Genomic DNA, 24,461 nt, shown 5'->3' with positions numbered 1-24,461 from the left:
AAAGATGCTCTTCATTTGCTGCACTGTTGCTAGCAGGTCTAGGAGTTCAGAACACAGGCAAATGCTCAGCACTCACAACAGAGTCCCCTGGTGTGAAAAGTGAAGAAGGTACGTGAAAAGCCCTCAGAATGCACAGTGCATCCACCCTGGCAGCCATTGGATGCCTCCTCCCTGGCAGTGTTCAAGGCCAGGCTGGATGAAGCCTTGAGCAGCCTGAAGGCCTGATCCTGCACTTGTGCTTGGCCATACGCAGGCAGCTCTCAGGACTCTGAAGGTAGCCGCAGCAGCGCAATCTTTATTGCCTCAAGAACTCTATGGGTCCTTAATAAACAGAGAAAGGAAAAAACAACTGCTGAGCAACATTTTGCCTCAGACTTCAAAGTCTCCCTGCATCTATGAGTGGTTTCTTGCGCCGTACTCGAAGAAAACCTCATGGGTAATTAAAGTTAAAGCTGCAGGGTACCGGCAGGACTCATTTTTACCGATTTACACCCAAGCTCGTACTTTGACTAATTTGACTCTTTTAACGATGTTCCTGTAGGCCGTTGAACTCCCCCTCCAGCCGTGCAGGGGGCGGCTTCCCTAACGCGAGAGGGCCACCAGCTACCTCTGCGGCCGCAGAGAAGGGGCAGGAAAAGCCGAGAGCTGCGAGCAGACAGCAGCACAGCAGACCTTCGAAGGCAGCTGCCGCCGAACCCGCAGCGGCGAGGGGCGGGCGGAGGCAGCCCGCTCTACCCAGTATGCCCCGCGTCGCAGAGCGAGAGGCCCTTTCCCGCGAATTCAGTTCAAAGGCGGGGGAGGGGAGAAGCGCCAAGCGGCGGAGCGGCACCGACCAACCAAACGCTTCCAGAACCATCCGTGCGTCACGCGGGGGCAGGCCCCGCGCTGGCCAATGAGGCGGTGCGGCGCCATCTTCGGAGCCAATGGGAGAGTAGAGGAGGCGGGCGCGTCGTGGTCGTCGGGTTCGGCTGGTCGTAGCGCCGAGGAGAGCGGAGCGGAGGAGACTTAGAGGAGTTGGAGCTCGGCGCTTCCCCTCCCCCCGCCTCACCCCACCCGCCCCAGCCGCCCCCTCCCTCCCCGCTCGGTCTCCGTCCTGCCGGGGCCCTACTTGGGGGCCAGGCCCATGGCTCCTCAGAAGCACGGTGGAGGTGCGGGGCCCAGCTCGGGCTCCGCTGGCGGCGCCGCCGGAGGAGGAGGAGGAGGAGGAGGTGGCGGCGGAGGCGGCGGTGGCGGGGGGTTCGGGGGCTCCGCGGCGGCGGCGGCTCCCGGCGGCAAATCCGGTGGTGCCGCAGGCGGCGGTGGCAGCGGCGGAGGAAGCGGTTACTCGGGCGGTTCCTCGGCCTCCTCGGCGACGGCGGCAGCGGCAGCGGCGCTGCCCCCCGCGAAGAAGCCGAAGATGGAGCAGATCCAGGCCGACCACGAGCTCTTTCTTCAGGCCTTCGAGAGTGAGTACCGGGCCGGCGGAGGAAGTGGGGGCCCGGGCTGGCGGGACCGGCCGGGGCCGCCGCAGAAAGGGCGGGAGGAGGAGGAGGGGATGGCTGTGGAGAGTGGGGCTTCCGGGGGTAAACATGGTCGGGGGAGGGAGGGAGCTGGGACCGGAGAGGACGGCGAAGGGGAGCGGGGCTGGGGAGGAAGGGGGCATCGCCAGGGAGGCGGGGGCCCGGCGGGCGGAAGCGCGAGGTTCGGGGCCGGTGTGCGGGCAGGGTGGCGAGAGGCTCTCGGGACCGGGGCCCCGAGGGCGGGTGTGTGTGTCTGCGCCCAGCCGATGAACTTGGTTTCTCACCCATAGTTCCCATCAGGCTTTCGGGACGGCTGGTTCCTTTCGCTGCTCCAGCAGCTCTGGGAGGCACTGGGAGTTGGGAACGGGCAGCCTGTTCGTTGTTTGGCGACTACCTTTCTAGCCACTTTTAGGGGCAGGGTGCGATAAAGGCTCCCCTGTACGTGGTTTTTCTTTGTCTGGCAATAATTGTCCATTAGTTGAGATTTCATATTGGAAAATGACCTCTGCGACCCTCATGTCACCCTGTGTCAGCTCCAGAAGGGAGGAGAATCCCCTTGGATGCACCAGAAAGTTGTTTGTGGCAATCGGGTTCAAAGGCAGAGTGTAGGAATAAACTTAGTGCACTAAAAAATTCTGTGCAATCGCTAGGATTTGAAGGACGTTTTTAATGCCCTACTAAATGCACGATCCTATCCTGGGGTTGGTGCTGTCACTGCTCACACTTGCTAGAGGTGGTGACAGTCTTTGAGAGTGTGGCAGTTGTCGGTGGCGTCTCAAATCCTTACTAATATGGAGTTCTTCGAACCTTATCCTTGCTAACAAACTTTATGTTCAGGAAATATGCAAATAGGGCGATTTTAAGAGGTTTGACCAGTGCCCATGATGAGGGGAAGGAAATTATCTTATTCATGCCTCAGTCTGTCAGGGAGGCATAGAGCTGTGCAGGTAGTGATGAGAAGTTACAGCCTAAATGTGTCGTAGTTGTTAACTTTCTTCTGTGAATTTATGGGGAAATTGCAATAAGGAAATATTAGAGTATAAAAAAAATTCCCAACACATGTAGCACTGGACCTCATTCTTCATGGATGTTTTTGTCCCATTTCAAGGTCATGTGCTAGAAAAAGATAAAAATTTATTTTAAGCTTTTGCTGAGTAATATAGACTTGTGAAACATCTGTCTGTCTGCAGGTTGAAAAGTGTGTTTCAGGATTTTTCTAGTCGGGAAAGTTGAAGTTGAAGCAGCAGGGCATTGTCTCTTTAAATTGCATTGTGTCCTCCTGAACATAATTTAATGTTTTCATGTGTGTCCAAATTGTAATTATGTCATGGGGTTTGGAGACTGAAAAGCCTGGGATATTGCTTCAGAAGTTGTGACTGTTCTATCTTCACTTCCCAGCAAAGTATATATTTCTTAATTTCTTTTTTTTCCCTGTCTTTTATCTCAATTTGGGAATACAGATTTTTATGATAATTTATGTTAAGTAGAATTTTAGAGTTTCACCAGGCTTCTAAAAGGAAATAGTGGACTTGTTTTAAGATTTCCTTCTCTAATAATAATACATCTCTCTAGTATTAGATTCTTTGGGGTCTTACATTCATAAGTGTAGAAATAAGGCTGAACCATATGTTTTTAAAGGGATAAAGACTATAGAATGTTGTCCTTTTCCCCTTCTAATTGCAGAGTTCCATAAATTACAGGAAGGTTTCCAGCTATTTGAAATCCCTGTTTCGCAGACATATGAAAAAATCTCAGTATTTCCTTAAAAATAAAGAGTTGTTTGTTCTCTTTCTGTGGGAAATGGAGGCAGTGTTAGCAGCCCTAGCGTGGCCATCAAGGCATTCTGCCTTCTCTATCATTTTCTCTCCACTCAATTTTGCTTTATCAAGTAATTTCCAAGTCTGTTGCTGACATTACCTAGTGAAGCTGGCTTGTGTTTCAGTCAGAAAGGGTGGATTTCAGCTTAGACTGGAATCCATATTAGGTACAACCTGGTTCAGACAAAAAGGCTTTTTGTCTTGGTTTAACTGGATTGGTTAAGACCAAATTGAAGGTCCTTTTTTCCATAGGCAAGTCCTGATCTTTTGAACCGTGGTTATTACACCTATTTGGCATGATGTTACCCCTTCCTGTCAGTGGTGTGTACGGCTGTGTTATCCTCCCTCCCTTTGTGCTTTCAAACAGTAGCTGCTTTCCCAGTATCAACATTTTTTTGTGATCCTATACATGTAAAAGGTTTTGGAAACCTATTTCCTTGCTTAGAATGATCAGTGATGTGTCATAGTCAACTGACAGTCTCTGTTCTTGTTTTGTTACCTTGTGCAAGTGACCTTGGTACTTTCCAGAAAGATAAAACAAATTGTCTGACTCTCTAAATTCATTGTGCTGCTTTAGTGTCCTATCATTAACTTTGTGAAGAAAACTTTACTATTTGACAATAGTTTGGCGTGTGTTGAAGAGTTTTTCCCCTGCACTTTTATGATCTAAAACCCGTGAGAAACAGCTTTTGTGGGAAGCAAGAGCAGTCATAGTCAAGTCGTGACTACTGATTCATGTGGCTTAAACAAGAAGTTGCTTTGTGTTGTACAGTAGATGGAGAAACCTTTGACTTGGAGCTGTTTGGACATTGTGATGCTTCAGTTACATCATTACTTTTCTGATCTTTGTTTAAAAAATAAAATGAACATGCCAGCTTAGCTATTTTGGTATCATTCTAAGGCTGTCTTTCTGGAGGTATGAGATCTGTTGGATAACATGTCTGTCTTTTTCTTAGAACCAACACAGATCTACAGATTTCTACGTACACGAAATCTAATAGCAGTGAGTAATTTGCTCTTTATCACTCCTTTACTTTGGACTTGTAGGAAATTTTAATTAAAGCATAACATTTATCCTTTTTTTTTCCTACAGCCAATATTTTTGCACAGAACTCTCACTTACATGTCCCACAGAAACTCCCGAACAAATATCAAAAGGTAAAATTGTTTCTTGAAAAGCAATCCTAAAATGTTAACTGAGTAGCAGAGGTCTGAAAAATAGCAGAGGGTGAAGCTCCTTTTCTCATGAGGTGTGTCAAAGATAACCTTTTCTTTTTGAAGACCTTAAAACAATGCATAAAGCACCTTACAGTTGATTTCTGAGATGTAAGGACTTTTCTGCAGCGTGCTATATGTGACTGTACACTTGTGACTTCTGTTGGTTCTGCGAGTACTGAAATGTGGTTAACTGTCAGCAGAATCTCAGCTAAGTCATCTGTGTTTGCTTTCTGTTACAAGGAGAACTTCTTAAACACCAAGGCAAACTGTAACCTCCAAGCTCTTGTAATCAGTGGGGCCTGATCATAATTGTGTGAAACATTTGATTTGTAAAAGTGTAACCTAAGAAAACCCCAAACCGAATGCAAAATTATTTGGTTTGTTAATTAGTGTTGAGAAGATTCAATAATTATTTCTGGAATTGTTTTATAAGCTGAAAGAGGTTTATGGTATTTTACCCCGAAAAATCCAGCAAACCTTTCATAAAGGTGGCTTTGAACTGCAAACAGCTGAGAACTGGGCTTCAGTTTTACCATTGTAAACAGCCTTCCTATCATGTGAGGTGCTACAGCTGTGTGTCAATAGACTTTATATAAATATAGCAGAGTGAAACGTGCACTCTACATTATTTATTAGCAGAACCACAAAGTCCTCTCAGTTACCTTCCCCCCTCACTGAAAATAATTTGTTGCGCTTTGGGGTTTTTTTGTAGCCTGGACACTTGCTTTAAAATGATTTAGCACCAAAGTTCTTAGTGCTTGGAAACAGTTGCTGTGGGACTGAAGTACTTAGTCCTGACTGCTTGAGGGATAGCAACAAAATCTGATGATGCAGACAATTCTGATTTAAACTGTATTTGTATCTAAGAAAGGTAATATTTGAATGATTTGAGAGGTAGAATTTGCACATTTGTATTTGAAGAAGCTGTATCTGGCATTCTCAGATCTCTTAGATATTGTTTAGTCTTCTTGCCTTTAGCTGTAATGCTACAATGTAACTTTTTGTTAAAACTGAATCCATAAAGTAAAACTTTGGGTGCTTAGAAAATGGTCAGATATATTTTTGTTTTAAACTTCAAGTTGCTGTTTGCTTCTTCTTACAGAAGTTCCAAAAGTGAAATGTTTGCTTATTTTAAAATAGAGCAGAGCCAAATGTAAAGCAATAATGTTCAGAATGGGTTGAGTTCTGATTTATTTTTTCTTACTAGAATTGGTGCAACAGGAAGTTCTTGCTTATAACTGCTGTTAAGTGCTATATGAGTGAATGTGTATGTTTTTACCTGAATCTCTTTCTTCAGGTATTGGCTGTAGTTGCTGGTTAAAAAGAAATAGTTCAAGTTCAGCTGCATAAGCAATGATTAAGTTCTCTTTGAAACATGCTGATTTTTACTAGTTCCCTTAACAAGGTGGTTTAGAACTGTGATTTTGGTTTAGTGCACTAATAACAGGTTAGTGGCCATTTCACTCACTTGGTTTTCTGATAATACTGTCTTATTGAAATCATTCTGCTGATTAGGTCTAGGAAGATTGAAACATTTCTTTATAAAAACACAGTAATGCAACAAAGCTAGGATAGTTGAGGCGGGGAGAAGCAGAAAATAACTGCAAAGAAATGTGGTGCTCTCCCTTGGGTCTGTAGCTCCCACTTCTCCATGTTCTCTCAAGGCCTCTTGCAGCCTAGTTAAAACCACAGAAGTTGTTGTTTGAAGGTAGTTTGGCCTACTTAGGTGCAGTGGCAAAACAATCTCCTGTGAACTTCTCAAGGAGGTTAGCAGGAGAGTTGTTTACTAATCTGTGCTGGTAAACACTTTCAAATGTGCACCAAACCTTTATTGCCATCGTTAATTGCCATCCCATTCACTAGACATGGTTAAGGGAGATGATCCTGATGGAAAAGGGCTTTTAAAACAGGAAAGATGTCCCAATCAGAGTAGCAGATCTTCTTAAAGCTTTTATATATGAAAAAAAAAAAAAGTACCTAGCTCCAGTATAGTAAAAATATTAGCAGAATTTTCTTTATAAAGTAGTACCTTTTGGAACTGCCTTTCTGTTAGCCTGCTGATGTGGCCCATGGCTATACTTGCTTGCTTATTTATTTATTTCTCTAGAACTTCTTAATTCTGCCATTTCAAAATTGCTGATCACTGTTTTAATTGCCATTTCAGTAAGCAGTATCCCATGTTGTGGTATTGGAGTTGTGGAGGCTCAATGCTGGAAGTGTTGAAAGCCAGATTAAATGGGACCTTGAGCAACCTGGTCTACTAGGAGGTGTCCCTGCCCATGGTAGGGGTTTAGAAATAGATGATCTTTAAAACCCCTTTCAACCCAAACCATTCTGTGATTCTATGTGAACTATAAGGAGGTTATCTTCAAACCTTGTAGACTTTCCCTATCACAACATTAATTGCAGTTCTGTTTTTTGTCTTTAGCTGTACAGTAGTCTGAGAAAAATGCCAGACAAATTTATCACTTGGAGGTAGAGCAGTGAAACTGTGTTCCTACCAAGAAGTTATCCATTGTTCTTGATCTGTGTGTTTAATACCAAGAGTTTGTAAAGACCAGAAAGAGTCATGGCATGACCTTCAAGTTCATTCAGTCCAACCTTCAATCTAGCACTGAAGAGTCACCATTAAACTGTGTCCCTAAGCGCCAGGTTCACAATGCTGCTTGAACACCCTCAGGGATGGTGACTCCACTGTCCTGGGCAGATCATTCCAATGTTTTGAGAACCCTTTCAGTGAAGAAATTTCCTAATAACCAGCGTAAACCTCCTCTGATGCAGCTTGTAACTGTTTCCTCTGGTCCTGTTGCTTGACACCAAAGAGAAGAGGCTGGCCCCCTCCCCCCTCCAACCTCTCTTCAAGTGGTAGTAGAGAGCAATGTGGTCTCCCCTCAGCCTCCTCTTCTCCTGGCTGAACAATCCCAGCTTCCTCAGCCCTTTGTAGCCTAGGTGTTCCAGGCCCTTCATGAACCTCATTGCCCTTCTCTGGACATGCTCCAGCACCTCAATGTCCTTTCTGTAGTGAGTGACCCAGAACTGAAACGCAGCACTCAAGGTGTGCCCTCACCAATACTTAGAGCAGAGAGGCATGTTGATGGGGAATAAGTTCATGTGCACGTATCAGCCTGGGCTAAAAATTAATGAAGGTGCTGCTCATCACTGGAGAGGTGAATAGGCTTTGCTCAAGTGATACTTGGTGGAGAATGACCTGGGCTTGCCTCCTGTGGGTCTGTCTTCAGGCACTATGATGTTATTTGCCCAGATGACAGTGTTGGAAAAAAGTTGTTAACTCTTAATAAAAGTAACTCCCCATGCAGTATTAGGATAAAGGAATAATTTTTGTAGTTATTGGCAAGGTAATGGCTTGCTCCGATGTGACTTTAATACTTGGTTAATTACTACTGGGCTTGACTGGAATAGGAGTGGGTAGAGAAAGGAATGTGCAGGATGCGCAGGCTGTAGCTCAGGTAAATGCTGGTGTGGGGATGGTGGTTACAAAACCTTCGTTTTGGCTGTTCTGTAGGGGAACATGGTAACATAAAAACATTCAATTTAAAGAGACTGCTGTATTTTTGTTGTGGTCTTACAAGTTGATGTCAAAAGGCAACAGTCTAGATGTGTTTTGTTTGCTATATTTAGTTTTTCTGAAAGATTTTCAAGAAGACTTTCCTTTGCAGGACTAACCTGCGTCCGACATTAGGAAAGGTCGTGTTGCTGTTCTTTCTGCATCAGTAATGCTTGCAGATATTAAAATGCAAGCTATGGCAAACATTGGTATGTTTTATGAAGGAGCTTTCACCCATTCCTGAAGCATGTTTGTCTCTAAGCTGGTTTCTGGCTGGTTTTATGGCTCACAACATAATTTTACTCTAGAGCTATTTTAATCTATTCTTTAGTCTGAAGGAAGCCTTCTAAAGCTAAGTGTGCATCTTGCTGTTCTGCTCAACAGTGGATGATTTTGATGAGCTTGGACAAAATGCATACAGTGACTTTTTCACCTTAGAATCTGAAACTTTCAACAATTTCCGTGTTTTTAACATCTCTAGTTTTAAGGCTGAGTGTTGCAGTGTTGATCTTAACCCCAAATTTTAGTGTAGGTGAGTCATTTCTGGAATTTGTTTGCTTGAGCCTTTGGCTGAGTAGAGCTTTGAATCAGTGATTACTTGCTACACAAATGATTCTGATTTTTCTCTGTTACCTGGCAGCAGCCCCATGCTTGTGTAGGGTTTCTTGCCCAGTGTTGCTTTTCAGCCACATTGTGGTTCATAACTAAGTCATCCAGATGCATTACATGCTGCATGTGGGCAGTGTGTCACATCAGTGTTTCTTCAGTCGGGATATTTCTGTAGATGCTGCTTCCCACTTCCCTAGAGCATGTCATTGTTCCCTCTCAAGAAATCCAGTAATTGGCAACAGCATATGTTGTTCTTACTTCATTTTTCTGAGGTGGAAATGTGAAGGAGGGATGGCCTGTCAGCTCTTGCATTGTCACTCAGCTCAGTGCAATTTTGTTGGCATCTAGATCCATGCATTCAATTTTCCTTTAAAGAAAAATGGAAAGACTATTCTGTTAACCACTGAATAACTTCTGTTCTTCAATGAACTGTATATAGGAATGAACATTAAACTGCATGTATGTTAGAACAGGCTGAACATACGAGCATGAACAAACTGATGTCAGAATTATGGAGAGAAATGGTTTGAAGTGATTATTCCCTGTGACATTATTGTCTTTGGTTGTCATCCCCTCCCTTGGTTCCTCTGGGTGCAGAAGTAGGTTCAGGATTTGTTGTTCTTTGTATTGTCTGTAATGTAACTTGGTGGAGAAGGAAGGGATAGCTTACACCTGAGTTTGAAACTGTTTTGTCAGATAAGCTTTGAAGGGTTTTTAATTGATGATCAAGGTTCCAATAGTACTGACAGAAGAGCTGACACTAAGTTCCTAGTTAAGTGGAAGTGTCACTAAAGGGGGAAGATTTTCTCTGCCCAAAGCTGACATGTTCACTGCAGGGTTTCAGCATGGTGCTGTGAAATGACACCTCATGAGCGGCAGGATTTCTTCTGAAAGGTGTGGGTTTAATTATTTGTATTAATTTGACACTGCTTGAGAAGCTCTTTCCCTACAACACAATTGTGCTATGAGGCTTAAAAAGGTGCTTTCTGAACAGAAGTCTAAAATTGAGTGAAAACCAACTCAAAGTGTAGACTGATGAGTATTTTTGGGAAATAGTGGCTGTGTGGAACTCTTCTTTCTGCTTTTTCTTCGCAGGAAAACATTCAAAGTAGATGACATGTTGTCAAAAGTAGAGAAAATGAAGGGAGAACAAGAGTCTCACAGGTACTGTCCTGCATGTATTGTGTGTGGGTACAAGTGAGCATGTGTGCTAAAGCAAATGTCTTTCTGGTTGATAAAAGTGATGAAGAATAGTTCTTAGAACCAAGGTACTTTTGTTCTTTGTTTTGTCAGTAACTAATCTGTGTGTGCTGGCATGAAAAAAAAAGGCAGATTTGGGGAAATGTCTGTCTTAAATGATTCTATACTTGCTTGTTGGCTCTGTCTTCTCTCTTTTTTTTTTTTTTTTTCCCTCCCTGGTAGAAAGACTAATTTGTCCAAATTCTATTTAATGTACTGATAATAGATCATGAAATGCAAACGTATTGGAAAATTTTATCTAAACCCAGACATCCTAAGGACTAACCAAAGCTGCTGGAATGTGTGAAAACCTGTTGAGAGAGGGTTTTGTTTGTGGCCTTTGCATGGTTTGTAACCAGCTGTTCTTTTCCCATGGCACTTGCAAATAAGACTGCTTCAAAGCAGCCATGTCAGGTGTAATTTAGTCTGAAAGAAACTTAAGAAATTTTGTGTTCCAAGACGTTTTATAGATTTATTGACTATTTTTCTTAATTATATTTTGTTCTCTGTATTGTGAATACTTGCTAGGTAAATATTCTCTTTTTAAGGATAAAGTTGAAGCAAAATGTAGTATTGATTTGTGGAGGTTTTGTGCTTTCAAAACTATGAAAAATTCTCCCTTTACTCTAGAATTGGTCTAGAAAAATAACATGGATGAGTGATGCAAATTGGTACAGGTGCAATCTTTTGAATGCTGAAGCTGTTGGGCACTTTGAGTAATTATCTGAGTGCTCTGGGGAATGTTTGTTTAAAAATAGGTGTTGAGTGTCAGGTTGTATCTTCCTGAGAAGTCAGTGAAGATGCTCAAAATTGTACCTGGTGTTCTAGTGTAACAGATAAGATTTTGTTCAATACTCTGCACTTTAGAAGTGCTGGGTTTGAGACCCATGTTAATCCAGGGTTATGAGTACTTGGTTTAAGCTGAAATGTATTCCAGATTTAACAACTGGAAACAAAATGGGTATGCGGTAGCAGAAAAGTAGGCTGTGAGCTGCAGTGCTTGCTGTGAAACAAAACAGAAGCAATTACTCTTTTGATTGGATGTTATGGATGGGAAGGGCTTGATGCAACTGATAATCTTTATTTCTAAGGCTGTAGTGTCCCAATGGTAAAGATTCTGCTTGCAGAACTCAGAATGCTTATTAAAAACAAAAATTTCCACCAAAACTCATCACTGATGCTGATGAGTGTCTCAGAAATGTGTTTGACTGTGCTGTGAGGGGAAGGTCTCAGGTCTTTAGGCAGTGCCATTCTACTGTACTATTTGAATCTCTACGTTTTGGGCTTTGGGGTTCTTATTTTTTTGTTTTTAATGTGTCAAGTCATAGAATGCATGGAGAGACTCAAACTGTAAAGAGAAAACTGGACTGTAACTTTGCATCAATTGCAACTGCAGTATCCAGGCAGTTTCCAAGATGGAAAGATGGATGATTTGTTCCACTTCTGCCTCCTGGGTAAACCTGTGGCTGCCATGAGAAGCAAATACTTTTGTTCTAACATTTCCTTTGTTTCTTTTTTTTCCTGTTTAGCTTGTCTGCTCATTTGCAACTTACGTTTACTGGGTTCTTCCATAAAAATGGTATGTTGGCTAATTCATTCAGTAATTTGCGCAAGTGTTTTTCTGTTACGGTGTGGCTACAGACATGGGCTGCAGTAGATTTTACAGGCATTAATAAATTAGATGATTTTGTGTGGTTTTGAATGTTTAGATTGTGATTCTACTGTTAACTATGAAAACCCTTTCCCTCCAAGAGAGCGTTGCATATAGTGAGAACCTGATGGCCATTTGTACCATAGAAAAGGGTAATAAAAGGAATGTATGCTACAGCCAATATTGAATATAGGAAGTATTTAACTTGAAGCAAGCACAACTGATAGGCTTACTTGTCTGGGTAGCAAGCTTTATCTTCTGAGTCCTTTCTGATATGAGGGCACATTTCCAAACCTCTTGAATTTGTATTTAAAGGTCCTCTTACTGCACAATGACATTTATTCTGTGAGACAGTTGTTAATTAGCATCACTGATCATAGTGCTGGTGGTAACTGTCCTGGAGAGTCGAGGCTCTAGGAGTCCTTTAACAGCTGCTCTGCACTTACTGAACCTTGCAGAATCTTTAAGGTGTTTGTTGTTTTTTTTGTTTGTTTGGTTTTTTAATAATGTTTTGTTTTCCTATTTGATATCATCTGAATTTGAAGTTTTGGTGCAAACCAAATTCTAAGTTTGCAAGTTGTGTAAAGACAAAAAATTACAGGAAATTTGCCTTATCTGCAGTGAGTGTATTCTGACTGTTCTTAAATCTACCCATCCCCTATTGCCCAAGGTAGCAAGCTTACTCCTAAATTTTGGAGATCATCTATGCTTTTTAATATGCTGGTGTCCTCCAGTGAGAACTTGGAATAAATTTGAGGAGAGTTGATACTTAGAATTTGACTCAAGGTCTTTGTCCCTGGAGGTACCTGTGGTTAAAAAATAATTAGGAGTGGATTTACACCATGGGATTTCTCTTCAGTTTTTCAGAACTTTCAAATATTTTTTCCTGTTTAGATAAGCCATCCCAAAACTCAGAGAATGAACAAAATTCTGTAACCCTGGAAGTACTGCTTGTGAAAGTTTGCCACAAGAAACGAAAGGTAAAAGTGATTTTTCAAACTGTTAATATGCATTAAAGCAAAATCTTTCTGCCTGAGCTTGGAACATCTAATTTACAAGGTAAAGGTGAAATGGTGCTTCTGTTGAGATTCATTCAGTCTTTAAATTAAAGAACTCATTTAAGTTGGTTTCTGTTGACTGGGTAAGAGAACAAGAAGCAAATACAGATCTGGATTTCTTTTCTGCTTTGTGAGAAACAATTGGAAGTTATAAAAAGCCATTCAAATTTTTGAATGGTTTTTAGCTGGCTTTTAAGAATCACTCATGGATTTCAAACACCTCTATTTTCACTTCAATTTGGGTTTTTTTGGTATCACATCATTAAACTATCCATTTTGTTGTGATGCCCAGAGGCTTAAGTAAACCAGGCAATCACAAAATCTTGGTCTGTGCCTTTCAGAGTTTAGAAATAAAAAGGAACAAGCTGTAGTTGTTTTGAATTTTTTAATTCCCCAGTCATCTGCCAAGTCTTGTATCTGTTCTTGCCTTTTCTGTACCCATGGGGTTTTTTTACATTGATCATCTCAATTATTGCAAATTTTAGCTACTATGAATCATAAACAATTTTCTCTGGTTTTTTTTTAATCTTTTTTCTTTTTGAAGTGTCTTGGAATTTGCTTGCTGTTTGAGCCATGTTTGTTTCACACCAGTTGCCAAATTATCTTCACAGCTCTGGGAGTATGGGAGGCTCAGTAATGCGTGCTGTAATTTTTAACCAAAAAGAGAAAGATTTGCAGTCAGAGCTCTGTATTTTCCTGAAGGATGTTAAACTGTTTTGACAGTTTTTTGAGAGTTAATACTGTTCCTAGCCAATTTTGTTACTTGTTATAGTATGGATAAATATGGTAAAAGCAGGAGGTGCTGATGGTTATTTGAAATGTTTTTCTGCAAGTTTCATACTTAGGCCATCTTGCCTTGTTTTTCCAATACTACACAGTGCTCAGTGATCTATTTGAGAGATACTGAATATAATAAATCCTAGGTGAGTGGTTCTTTATCTCCCAGATAGCACAAAATGCACTTTGTAATATTGGAAGGAGAAGATAGGAAGCCCTTGAAATATATATATAACCAAAACATTTCATTTCTTTAGGTAAACAGAATTAAATTAGTATTAATGACTGTTCTACAGTCTGAGTGCCTCATGCTGGTGTTAATTTAACCTCTCAGGGAAAGATGGCTGCTGCCAGCAGTGGTTATAAAACACCAGTTTTGTTTACACTTGCAATATCTGGTTTTACATTTAAAACTTGGAGGTTGTTATTCCAGGTTCTGGGGATTTGTAATTATCTCTGTTCCAAGACTTGTTTTCCAAAAGATGGCAGGACAAGCACAATTCCTAGAATCACATACATTTGAACTCTGGATGTCTTTGCTTTCTATTCTACAAACCTAAGCCTTAGCTTTCTTGTCTTCCTACAGGATGTCAGTTGTCCTATAAGACAGGTTCCTACAGGTAAAAAGCAGGTGCCTTTAAACCCAGACCTCAGCCAAATAAAACCAGGCAACTTCCCATCGCTTGCAGTTTCCAGCAACGAGTTTGAGCCAAGCAACAGCCATATGGTGAAGTCTTACTCACTGTTGTTCAGAGTGACTCGCCCAGGAAGGAGAGAGTTTAATGGGCTGATCAACGGGGAAACTAATGAAAACATTGGTAACTTCAATCTCTAAATATGGGCACTTGATCTGCTTTGCAAGGTTTATCTGGCAGTTGTCTTGCAGTGCAGCACAGCACAGGTCATACACTAGAAAGGGCTGGTGACAGAGGAGTGACTGGATTGCTTTCATTTCCTCTCATTCTTTTTCAAGAAGGCTAAAATACAGTTGGTAGAAACTTGTATATTTTGCACAATATTAACACCAGTTTTTACTAACATGATGGTGAAGGTGTGAGGCAATGCTGCTGGAGGGTGAAAAGCATGAGAGCCTTGTGGTCATTGTGACTGATGTTAAACATCCAACAATACTGGTCCCCACTGACTCAGCTGTGGGGGAGAGCTGTCATCACCTCTCATCAAAACTAAATGACTAGTGAAAATGGAAAGTACCTTAATAACACATTTTTAAAAGCTATTTCCTTAATCTTATCAAAATATGATAGGTTACATCCCAAATGTAGAATGAAAACTCTTCTTTCTCACTATTTTATAGCTTAAGCTTAAGGGGGGGACCTTCAAGCTGCCTTGCAATGCCTGGAGGAAGGCTGCAGAGGGACTTTTTGTAAGGGTCTAGCAAGGGGGAATGGTTTGAAGCTGAGGCAGAGCAGGGTTAGACTGGATCTTGAGCTGTTCTAAGTCCTGTTCTTGTCTATGATACAGTTGACATAATTAATAGCTAGTTGTATTTAAGAGTTGCATAGAAGTTGTTTGCTCTTTTGAATCTGTGCTTCTGTAACTGAATACCATCTCACCTATGTCCAGATGTCAATGAGGAGCTTCCAGCGAGAAGAAAAAGAAACTCTTCAAATCGTGAAGACGGGGAAAAGACTTTTGTGGCACAGATGACTGTGTTTGATAAAAACAGGTAACAATATGCAAAGTCAATACTGGTTCTGTTAATGGCCTTAAGGTCTTAAGGATGGGGCTCTGGGCAACCTGATCTAGTGTGAGGTGTCCCTGCCCATGGCAGGGATGTTGGAACTGGATGCAGTGAGGTCCCTTCCAACCCTAACAAGTCTGTGATTCTGGAATCCTTTATCTGCCTTCTTGCCCTTGAAGCTCTTAATTGTTCTGAATAGAGTAAATGGTGAAGGAGTTAATGGTTTGCAAGATGCATCACAATATTAACTCTGTATTGACAGTAGCTTCCCTACATCACTTCAGATCTCTTGGACAGCGGCTTTGTGACACCAGGCAGCTATTTTGTTACAGATGGTGGTTACCTAAGGCTCTTGCCAAATAAATTTACCTGACAATTTGCCTGTAGTTTCATGGAAGCTTTTTAATTGTGAAATACGTTCTTCATTTTACTAGGAAAGAATAAAACTGAGCTGCTTTACTAAGCACATGCTTTGTTCTGACAGGCGCTTGCAGCTTCTGGATGGGGAATATGAAGTGGCCATGCAGGAAATGGAAGAGTGTCCCATCAGCAAGAAGAGAGCAACATGGGAAACAATACTTGATGGGAAGGTAGGGATTGTCATAGTGGCTGCAAGACCTGCCTTCACTTAAAAGGATTTTGATTAAGATGGAAAAAACAAAGTGTGGTCAGTGGCTGTTACTCTGAAAATGGATTAAATTTAACAGGAAATAGTGCTTCTCTTGCAGGATGTATGGCCAGGAGTTTTAATTTAACTCAGTTTAGGGAAGCTTTGGCTGCAGCAGAACATTAATGCAAGCAGACGTTAACTCCTATGGCTATGGCAGCTGTTTCTTTCAATGACTTCTGAATTTCTCTGTTATGAAATCAGGCAAATGAAACATTTGTTATCATAATTAATTCAAGTTGGACAAATAAAAAAAGAGGACCCCAGAGCTTTCACAGGTGTGATCTTACACCTTAAGAGAATGATGGTGAAATTCAGTGATGAAAGGAAGAAGGTGTTTTGGTGTAGGAGAAAGTGTGGTGCAGGGAGAAACTGTTGAGTTGAGGTGAATCAACACTGGGTAAATGCTGCTGGGAGTAGGTGTGAATAAAAAGAGAAGGCCACTGGCAGCAGGCTGGTGGTTGAGTGCTCTTTTCCTTCTAGCCAGGACCCATGCTGTTCACTGTTTAGTGTTTCACAAAGATCAATGTGTGTGCCACAGTTATGTGCATGAAGTGGTTGCTCAGTAATGTGCAGGAAACTGCACAGTCATCTTTGTCAGCTTTTCTTTTTTAGCATCTCTAAATGTGTAAGCTTATGTTGAAGACACAAGGACTGAAGGTGATTAAACAACTTCATCTATCCCCATTCTGTCACTATTTTCTCATGATTGGTTTTGTACACAGGAAGACATTAACTCTGGTTTATTTTTTTCCGCCTTCAGAGATTGCCTCCTTTTGAAACATTTTCTCAGGGACCTACGCTTCAGTTTACTCTTCGTTGGACGGGAGACACAAATGATAAATCCACAGCTCCTATAGCTAAGCCTCTTGCTACACGGAATTCTGAAAGCCTCCTTCAAGAAAACAAATCCAATTCTGTTAAACCTACTCAGACTATCGGTAAGAAAACTTGGGCTTTGCTGCTGAAAAAGTCTTAATTCCACCAAGAAATCAAGTGTGGTGTAGCTTTTACATTTTAAAATACAAATTTGTGATCAATTGCTTGACTGCAGTTTTTTTCTAAGAGCAGCAGCTCTCTTTCTCACTAGAGCTTTGGTGCAGAGTAATACAAAAGTCTGTAGGAAGGAGGAATTTCACCCTACATGTGCAGAAGCCACTGTCTAGAATGATTTCTACCATCCTCAGCCAACCTACAGATTCTTTTTTCTTTGGAAAGAGTTCAGGAATATTTAGGCTGATTCCTGTCCTTTGAACTGAATGTTTTACCTGAACTGGGGGTTGCAGACATTTAACATTTCTTCAGTCAGGATGAATGGCTGAAAACTCACAAAACCATCAAGTCATTTCCAATAGAAGAAAGGCAGCAGAAGCAGGAAAGTAATCAAACTTTTGCTGCAAAAGTTGTTCTCCTTCCTCTTCACTTCCTCATACCAGGTGTTTGCATTTTAAGGGTTTGTTGCAGAGCTGTAATTTGTTGGGCAGGTTTAATGCTCAGACTTGCAGCAGAAACGACGGCGTGTTGACTAACTCCAGAAGGTGTGTGCTGGTTTATTGCCTAACAAAGAGGCAACAGGGACATGGCAAGGCTGCATTGCTGAGCTACTGATGGAACCCATTTTTTCTTGCATCAGAGAAGCTAGTTAAGTATTCCAGAAAATTGGTGAAATGACAGCAAGAGCAAAGCTGTGCAGCAGACAGCGACGCAAGAGGGTATCATAGTTCGTAGCGTTGCGGCGTGGTTCTGGTGGTTGTGCTGCCTTTGAGCACCAAGGGAGGAGAGTGAAAATAGTAGGAAACCTCTATCAGTTAGAGGTTCTCATAGTAGAAGATCCAGTGCCTCTTTCCCAAGGGTGTATGAATTTGATGTTGTCATTTTCCTTTGGCACGTTTCCCAAGGCAGACCAGTGGAATAAAGGCATCAAAGGCTTCCTAAATGTAACAGCCTAAGCTTTGCTGTAACCACAAAGTGCTCAAAGTAACTGAGCCATGGAATTCTAAATTCTCTGATGTGGTGCAGGCTGAAGGGTCAGGGCTCCTCTTTTTTTCTTATTCAGAAAGAGGGTGAAATTTTCTTTGTTTTCCAAAATATTATAAAGTAAGTCAGTAGAGCTGAGACTTATTTTGCCTTCTTTATCATTCAGAAGCAAGCAGGTGTCATTATTTGGTTTTACTTAAGAATATATTTATAAAGCTCCTTAGATATCTGAAGTTTCTTGCTTGTTGCATGGAATCAATCTTACTGAGATGAAAATGAATGGAAGGGGCTCAGAGGACACTGAACATGGCCAGTACTCAGAAAAAAGCAGGTGTTTGAAGGGGTAGAGTTAAGGGTTTAAGTGTCAATTAAGTACTTTGTGTGTCACTTGCATTGCCTACTGCTGTCTGTTGTGTGCCTTGGGCCTCAAGCCACTGAGTCTAGTTGAGAGGCATCCTGCCCATGGCAGAGATATTGGAGTAGATGGTCTCTGAGGCCCCTTCCAACCTAAGCTGTTCTATATGATATGAGAGTACTCTAGAGCAGCCTACTTTCTTCAGCAGCAGTGTGCCTTTCTCAGAATTTCCAGCTCTGGGTAACAAACAGTGTCCTTTTTTTGCCCCTTCTTAAAGCAGTGTGTGTCTGTACATGTGTTTTTCAGCTGTGAAAGAATCCTTGCCAGCAGACCTTCAGACAAGGAAAGAAAGAGATGTCTTAAATGAACCTCGACAGAAGCTGAGAATATTTTACCAGGTATTGAAAATAAGCAGCAGAGGGAAAGAATGAGCCTCTAAATATGGCATGGAATGAAAATGCTTTCTTCTCTTCTGAGCTGGGGGAGAGGAATTTCCATTTGCCTTTTCAGTGAATGCCTTAAGGGGGCTCAGATTCCCATGTTAAGAACCCTTGCACATCTTCCTGTAAGAAGAAAGTGTTTTGGAATACTAATCTTCCTGGGGGTGTGTCAGATGTCCTCAGAGACAAAGAACATCTCCTGTTAGACATGTGGAGAGGACAGGTGGTCTCCCTATGGGGAAACAATGAAATACCACTGCTGCAGTACTCTGGGCTGATCCATGCTCCCTGGAATGTACTATGAGATGGCACCCAACTTGGCTCTGGTTGCTGGGAGGTTGAATGAACCTTGTTTGATGCTAATGCTGCTTCTTGCTTTCTTTTCCCCAGTTCCTCTATAACAACAACACCAGGCAGCAGACTGAAGCCCGGGATGACCTGCACTGCCCGTGGTGCACACTCAACTGTCGCAAACTCTATAGCCTGCTCAAGCATCTGAAACTTTGCCACAGCAGATTCATCTTTAATTATGTTGTAAGTAATCTCTTTGTAGCTTAGTAGCCTGAAACCCTCTCCAGTCTGTCACAGATAGTCCCTGTGCGGTGATGCGGTTCAGCCTGGAGAAGAGAAGGCTCTGGGAAGACCTTAATAATGCTCTTCCACTACCTGAAGGGAGCTACAAGAAGGCTGCAGAGGGACTGTTTGCAAAGGCCTGCAGTGATAGGATTGAGGGGCAATGGTTTGAAATTGGAAAGGAGTAGATCTAGATTGGATGTCAGGAACAAGTTCTGCACCATGACAGTGGTGAAACACTAGAACAGATTGCCCAGGGAGAGGTAGTTGAGGCCCCATCACTGGAGATCTTCAAAGTGAGGCTTGACAAGGCTCTGAGCAGCCTGATCTAGTGGAGGATGTCCCTGCTGACTGCTGGGGGGTTGGACTGGATGACCTTTGGAGGTCCCTTCCAACCAAACTGTTCAGTGATTCTGTTGCTAGCCTGTGGAGTTGTAGGACTGTATTTACGGATTAAACACAGCTTCATTTGAATGTTTTGTGAATATTTGCATGTTACATGGAAGAAAAACTGTTGTGTGGTTTTTGTGGGTTTTTTGGGGTTTTGTTTTTTTTAAATAATGCTGATCACCAGAGGATGAATTCTGACTTTTCTGCTGCTTGGGCATTAACATAGTTGCTTTATGTGATGTAGAAAACTACATTTGGCTGGAATTTTCATGAAGCTTTAGGAAATTCAGAAGTATTCTCATTCGTAGGGTGCTTGTTAACAGTCTTGCTGATATTTTCCTTAATCCTGTAATTAGTTCTGTTATGAGTGGCTTTATGTAAAACAGTAAAATGGTACAGAGCAAGGAGCTTTTAGAGTCAATTTTTTCTAGAGGTTAAAAGTAATTTGCTTGCTGTCAAAGCAAACTAGAGCTGTGCCAGCTTATTGATAGGGTGAAGGTTAAGGTATTCAGGACTGCAAAGGTTTAAACCTCCTGATGGATTGCCATTCCTGTTTGCTAAGCCTGTCTGCAATGGTGTGTTTCAGTATCATCCAAAAGGTGCTAGGATAGATGTGTCCATCAATGAGTGCTACGATGGCTCCTATGCAGGAAACCCCCAGGACATCCATCGGCAGCCTGGCTTTGCCTTCAGCCGCAACGGACCCGTCAAGAGAACTCCCATCACACACATCCTGGTGTGCAGGTAGGCGGCTGGGGAACAGGGGCTGTGTTTGTGGAAGTTCATAGATTCACGGTTTGAGTTGCAAGGGATCTTAAAGATCATCCATGGACAGGGACACCTCCCACTAGCCCAAATTGCCTGAGACCTCATCCAACCTGGCCTTGAGCACCTCCAGGGAGGGGGGTATCCACAACCTCCTTGGGCAACCTGTTCCAGTGTCTCACCACCCTCACTTCTCTTCCTAATTCCCAGTCTAAATATCCCCTCCTCAAGCCTCAATCCATTCTCTCTCATCCTATCACAATCAGCCCTTATAAAAAGTCCCTTCATGGCTTTCTCAGGGTTTGGAAACCTTCAAGGCATGTAAAGCTGTAGGTGCATATAACAGTGTCACATTTCACTGTGACTGAAGCGCAGTGCTTTGTGACTACACAGTGTTGCTGAGGGATGGTGACTCCATCTGTGGTCACTCTACACCTTTTCACATGAGGTATCTACTTGGTGTCTAACTCTTTTGAACTGCTTTGTCCTAAAACTTGCCTTCCCCGAAAGCTGGAGTGCTTGTGGGGATTGTGACAGGGTTTATTTCATTGTTGGTGGTTTCCCTCCAGAAATTCCTGGAAGCTAGAGCTTAAAAAACCAATTTGTATTCATCAATTGCAAATACTAACAGATGCATCTTCGAGAGGATGGCTGACAGCAGTTCCTTTTGCTCCCTCTGCCAGGCCCAAGCGCACAAAAGCAAGCATGTCCGAGTTCCTAGAGTCTGAGGACGGGGAGGTGGAGCAGCAGCGGACATACAGCAGCGGCCACAACCGGCTCTACTTCCACAGTGACACTTGCCTGCCCCTCCGCCCTCAGGAGATGGAGGTGGATAGTGAGGATGAGAAGGACCCCGAGTGGCTGCGGGAGAAAACCATCACTGTAATTATGCCATTCGTGCAAGATTCTTGCCAGGGGTGTGTGATTTGCAGGTGGTCTGCAGCTGTCATAGGGAGCCAGCAGGGCTGGTACTGTGAAAACGATGCCTTTGCAGCAGGGAAAGTTTTGTGATGCTAAGCCACTAGGGACAAAAATTCATGGGATCAAAGTTTGGATGATCAGGCTTCTCCACAGCTGCAAAGCTTAGCTCAGTCCATGTATGTCCTAACAAGTTTTCATTGTGTGGGTGTTCTCCTTCTGAGAGGAGGTGCTGGTATCACAGTGGGGTGTGTACAGAGCAGGGCAGGTATTTATCACAGGGCTCTGCATGGCACAGCTGTTTCCTGACCTTTCTAAGTGTGGTGCCTGGACTTTGAGCAGTAGTTCTGTGGTGCCTAGGTGGCATAAGTTGAATTTTAGGTGTTCACTAGTCAGCAGACATGTAGTTCTGATGGCTGTCTTTGTTTCTTCTCCTGCTCTTTCTCCCAATCCTTTCTCTCCAGCAAATTGAAGAATTTTCTGATGTTAACGAAGGAGAGAAAGAAGTGATGAAATTATGGAACCTTCACGTTATGAAGCACGGGTATGGTACCACACTTAGCTTTGATACAGAGAAGTTCTGGTATGGATTTGGTTGACCATTTTGCATTGTAATTCACGAAGTACTTAAAATTCATAGACCCATAGAATGGCTTAGGGTGGAGGGGACCTTAGAGATCATCATCTTCAACCTCCCTGCCATGGGCAGTGATACCTCTCAACTAGACTCAGTTGCTCAAGGACTCCACAACCTCCTTGGGTAGACTATTTGAGTCTCACCACCATCATGCTTAACAACTTATTCCTAAAATCCACTCTAAACTTGCTGTCCCTCAGCTTCAAACCATTCTTCCATAATTTGGTAACAAACTTCTGACTGGTCAATAAAGGTCTTATTAGAAGAAACCTCTTCCCTGAAAGGGTTCTCAAAGACTGGAACAGGCTTCCCAGTGGGGTGGTTGAATCCCCATCCATGGAGTTGTTTCAAAGCCACAGAGATGTGATACTGAGGGATATAGTTTAGCATCAGCCTTGGTAGAGCGTGGTTGGGCTCCATGACCTTAAAGTTCTTTTCCAACCAAAACAATTCTGTGATTCTAAGCTCTTAAAATAAATAGGTTCTTGCTGGAGGTGGCCCTTTGGCTTTGAAAAGAAAAAGCACTGGAGGTGTTGAGACTCTCTAACAGATGTGTGCAACTACACCGATGACCCACCCTGTAGGGTGTCTTTTCTGGTTCAGAAGGTGTTGCAGGTGCCTAACGGTGGCTTTCTGCTCTGCCAGGTTTATTGCTGACAATCAGATGAATCATGCCTGTATGCTGTTTGTTGAAAATTACGGACAGAAAATAATCAAGAAGAACTTGTGTCGAAACTTTATGCTCCACCTGGTCAGCATGCATGACTTTAACCTCATCAGCATCATGTCAATAGACAAAGCTGTTGCCAGGCTCCGAGAGATGCAGCAGAAGTTAGAGAAAGGAGAATCAACCTCCCCGGCGGATGAGGAATCACCTGAGGAGCAGAGCGGGACAGCGAATGGATACAGTGAAAACAGCGTGAGGGAGAGGATGGCAGAAGCAGAGAGCATCTCAGGGGTCACAAAACAGAGCAAGAAGCAAAAGCTCTGAAGACAAGTGTCGGTTTGCCTTGCGATGGACAAGCGTTGAAGTGACGTTCTAAGGTGCATGAGCTCTATGAGGAATTACACAACACAAACACAGAGGTTCCAAACAGGCACTGCTGGATGGAAATAAATGATTTCAACAAGGATGTCGTTTTAACAGGGTTTTAATTGAGTTAATTATGCAAGTCTTAGGTGTCTATCGGTTCTGGTGACGTAATGACAATATTCTAAGAGTGAGCATGAAGAGCAATATGAAAATATTTTTTGTAATTTCAGTAATTAGCATCTTAAGAACTTTTATGGAATTGACATAATTTAAATACCTGTCAAACCATTTTTATCTTCAGATTTTTGCATCTGTATCTGGCTGGTTCTCCTCCCAGGAAGCTGTGAGACATTGGGGAAAGGGAATTGGGATACAGTTTGGGGTGTTTTGGTTTTGGGGTTTTTTTTTTGCCTTTCTTCTTTAGAAACTCTCCAGTTAAGCTTTTTTTTGTGACAATAAGGTCTCACTATTTAAATTCTAACCTCAGTCCTTGTATTTGAAATCATTTATCAGCTGATCATTGACGACAAAATGAATTTTGGGTTGCTTTTGGGGTTTGTTTTGGGTTTTTGTGGGTTTTTTGGGGGGTTTTCTGTTTTGTTTTCCACACTAAAGTTATCAAAAGTTGGCAAACTTTAGCACTTCCTTTGTCTCATGCCTGTTTGGAAGGATCTTGGCTTTTCCTGTTGCAGACACAGTGAAGTGCCACCTTGGCTTTTAGAAGTTCCCAGCAGTTTGGTTTTCGGTGGGATAATTCTGATGTATTGATCACCCAGTGTGTACCATTTGAAACTTGAACATTCGCTCCTTTCTCTTTCGATCACACACTTAGACAGCTCCGCAGACTGCACCGCGCCAGCCCTCACCCTGGGGGCCCTGGTGGAGGCGTGCCAGGCTAAAGCCCAGAGCCCATGGCCAGCACATGGGCATGACGCCGAGAAACTTCTCCTGAAGTTCCTGCCTGCTGTTTTGCCTGAGTCCAGACTGCAAGCCCAGGCCATAGGTTTAAGCTTTGGCTTTCGAGATGCCACTCTTGAGGGAAAAATGCACTGTAAAATTGGACCAGAAAATGTGTTGCACTTCTTCTGCAAGTATTCTGCGATGTATTGTATTCAATACAGATACTAAGATGCTGACTAAACTCTATTTGAGCAGTTTTGCACTGCTGTTAACACATTTTATGCATACGTTTACAGATTTTTTTCCAATGGAAAGTGGTTTCACTACTGGTACAGTATCAGCACCGAAGGGTTTATTCCAGCAAGCACTGTGGTTGAGTGACATCACCTCAAGTTTTTTATTATCCTTTAAAATATTGCATTTTTCATATTCTTTATTTATAAAGGAACAATGCTGCTGTAAATACAGGTATTTTTAATTTTTTTATTTCATTCCATCACCATGAGATGCAGTTCCCTGGTTGTTTAAGGGGGTTTATAAGCTTTCTGATGGTGTCTTCAGAAATTTATAAAATGTAAATACTGATTTTTTTTTTTTTGATGGTCCTTGAGATGTGTTTAACTGTGAGACTATTTAACTAATGGTGTGGATGTGATTTGTCATCCAGTATT

General features: G+C 42.4%; 1 protein-coding gene across 2 annotated transcripts; it reads left to right on the top strand.

The window, feature by feature from the left end:
- The first annotated feature begins 1,123 nt into the window (after positions 1–1,123).
- On the top strand, positions 1,124–22,937 carry SUZ12 (SUZ12 polycomb repressive complex 2 subunit). Of its 2 annotated transcripts, XM_054393765.1 has the most exons (17): positions 1,124–1,148; positions 1,191–1,445; positions 4,273–4,319; positions 4,410–4,474; positions 9,804–9,872; positions 11,477–11,526; positions 12,493–12,578; positions 14,020–14,251; positions 15,018–15,120; positions 15,620–15,725; positions 16,566–16,743; positions 18,441–18,532; positions 18,965–19,108; positions 20,124–20,281; positions 20,986–21,184; positions 21,685–21,764; positions 22,503–22,937. In XM_054393765.1, exons 1-17 carry the CDS (start codon positions 1,124–1,126, stop codon positions 22,846–22,848), a joined length of 2,235 nt encoding a protein of 744 aa, XP_054249740.1. In that variant the 3' UTR covers positions 22,849–22,937. The 2 variants fall into 2 exon arrangements, with proteins under 2 accessions (XP_054249740.1, XP_054249741.1); XM_054393766.1 differs by lacking the exon at positions 9,804–9,872.
- The last annotated feature ends 1,524 nt before the right edge of the window (positions 22,938–24,461 follow it).

This window comes from Indicator indicator, chromosome 29, assembly GCF_027791375.1.
Source record: "Indicator indicator isolate 239-I01 chromosome 29, UM_Iind_1.1, whole genome shotgun sequence".
In the NCBI taxonomy this organism is placed as follows: domain Eukaryota; kingdom Metazoa; phylum Chordata; class Aves; order Piciformes; family Indicatoridae; genus Indicator; species Indicator indicator.
This window is presented reverse-complemented; position numbering and strand designations above follow the sequence as displayed.

What these genes read in the sequence shown, in the direction of transcription:
- SUZ12 (XM_054393765.1), top strand. Translation starts at nt 1,124, where the DNA reads ATGGCTCCTCAGAAGCACGGTGGAG. An exon ending in GGAGAACAAGAGTCTCACAG is followed by an intron (nt 9,873 to 11,476) that starts GTACTGTCCTGC and finishes TTTCCTGTTTAG; the next exon opens with CTTGTCTGCTCATTTGCAAC. An exon ending in GATTCATCTTTAATTATGTT is followed by an intron (nt 19,109 to 20,123) that starts GTAAGTAATCTC and finishes GGTGTGTTTCAG; the next exon opens with TATCATCCAAAAGGTGCTAG.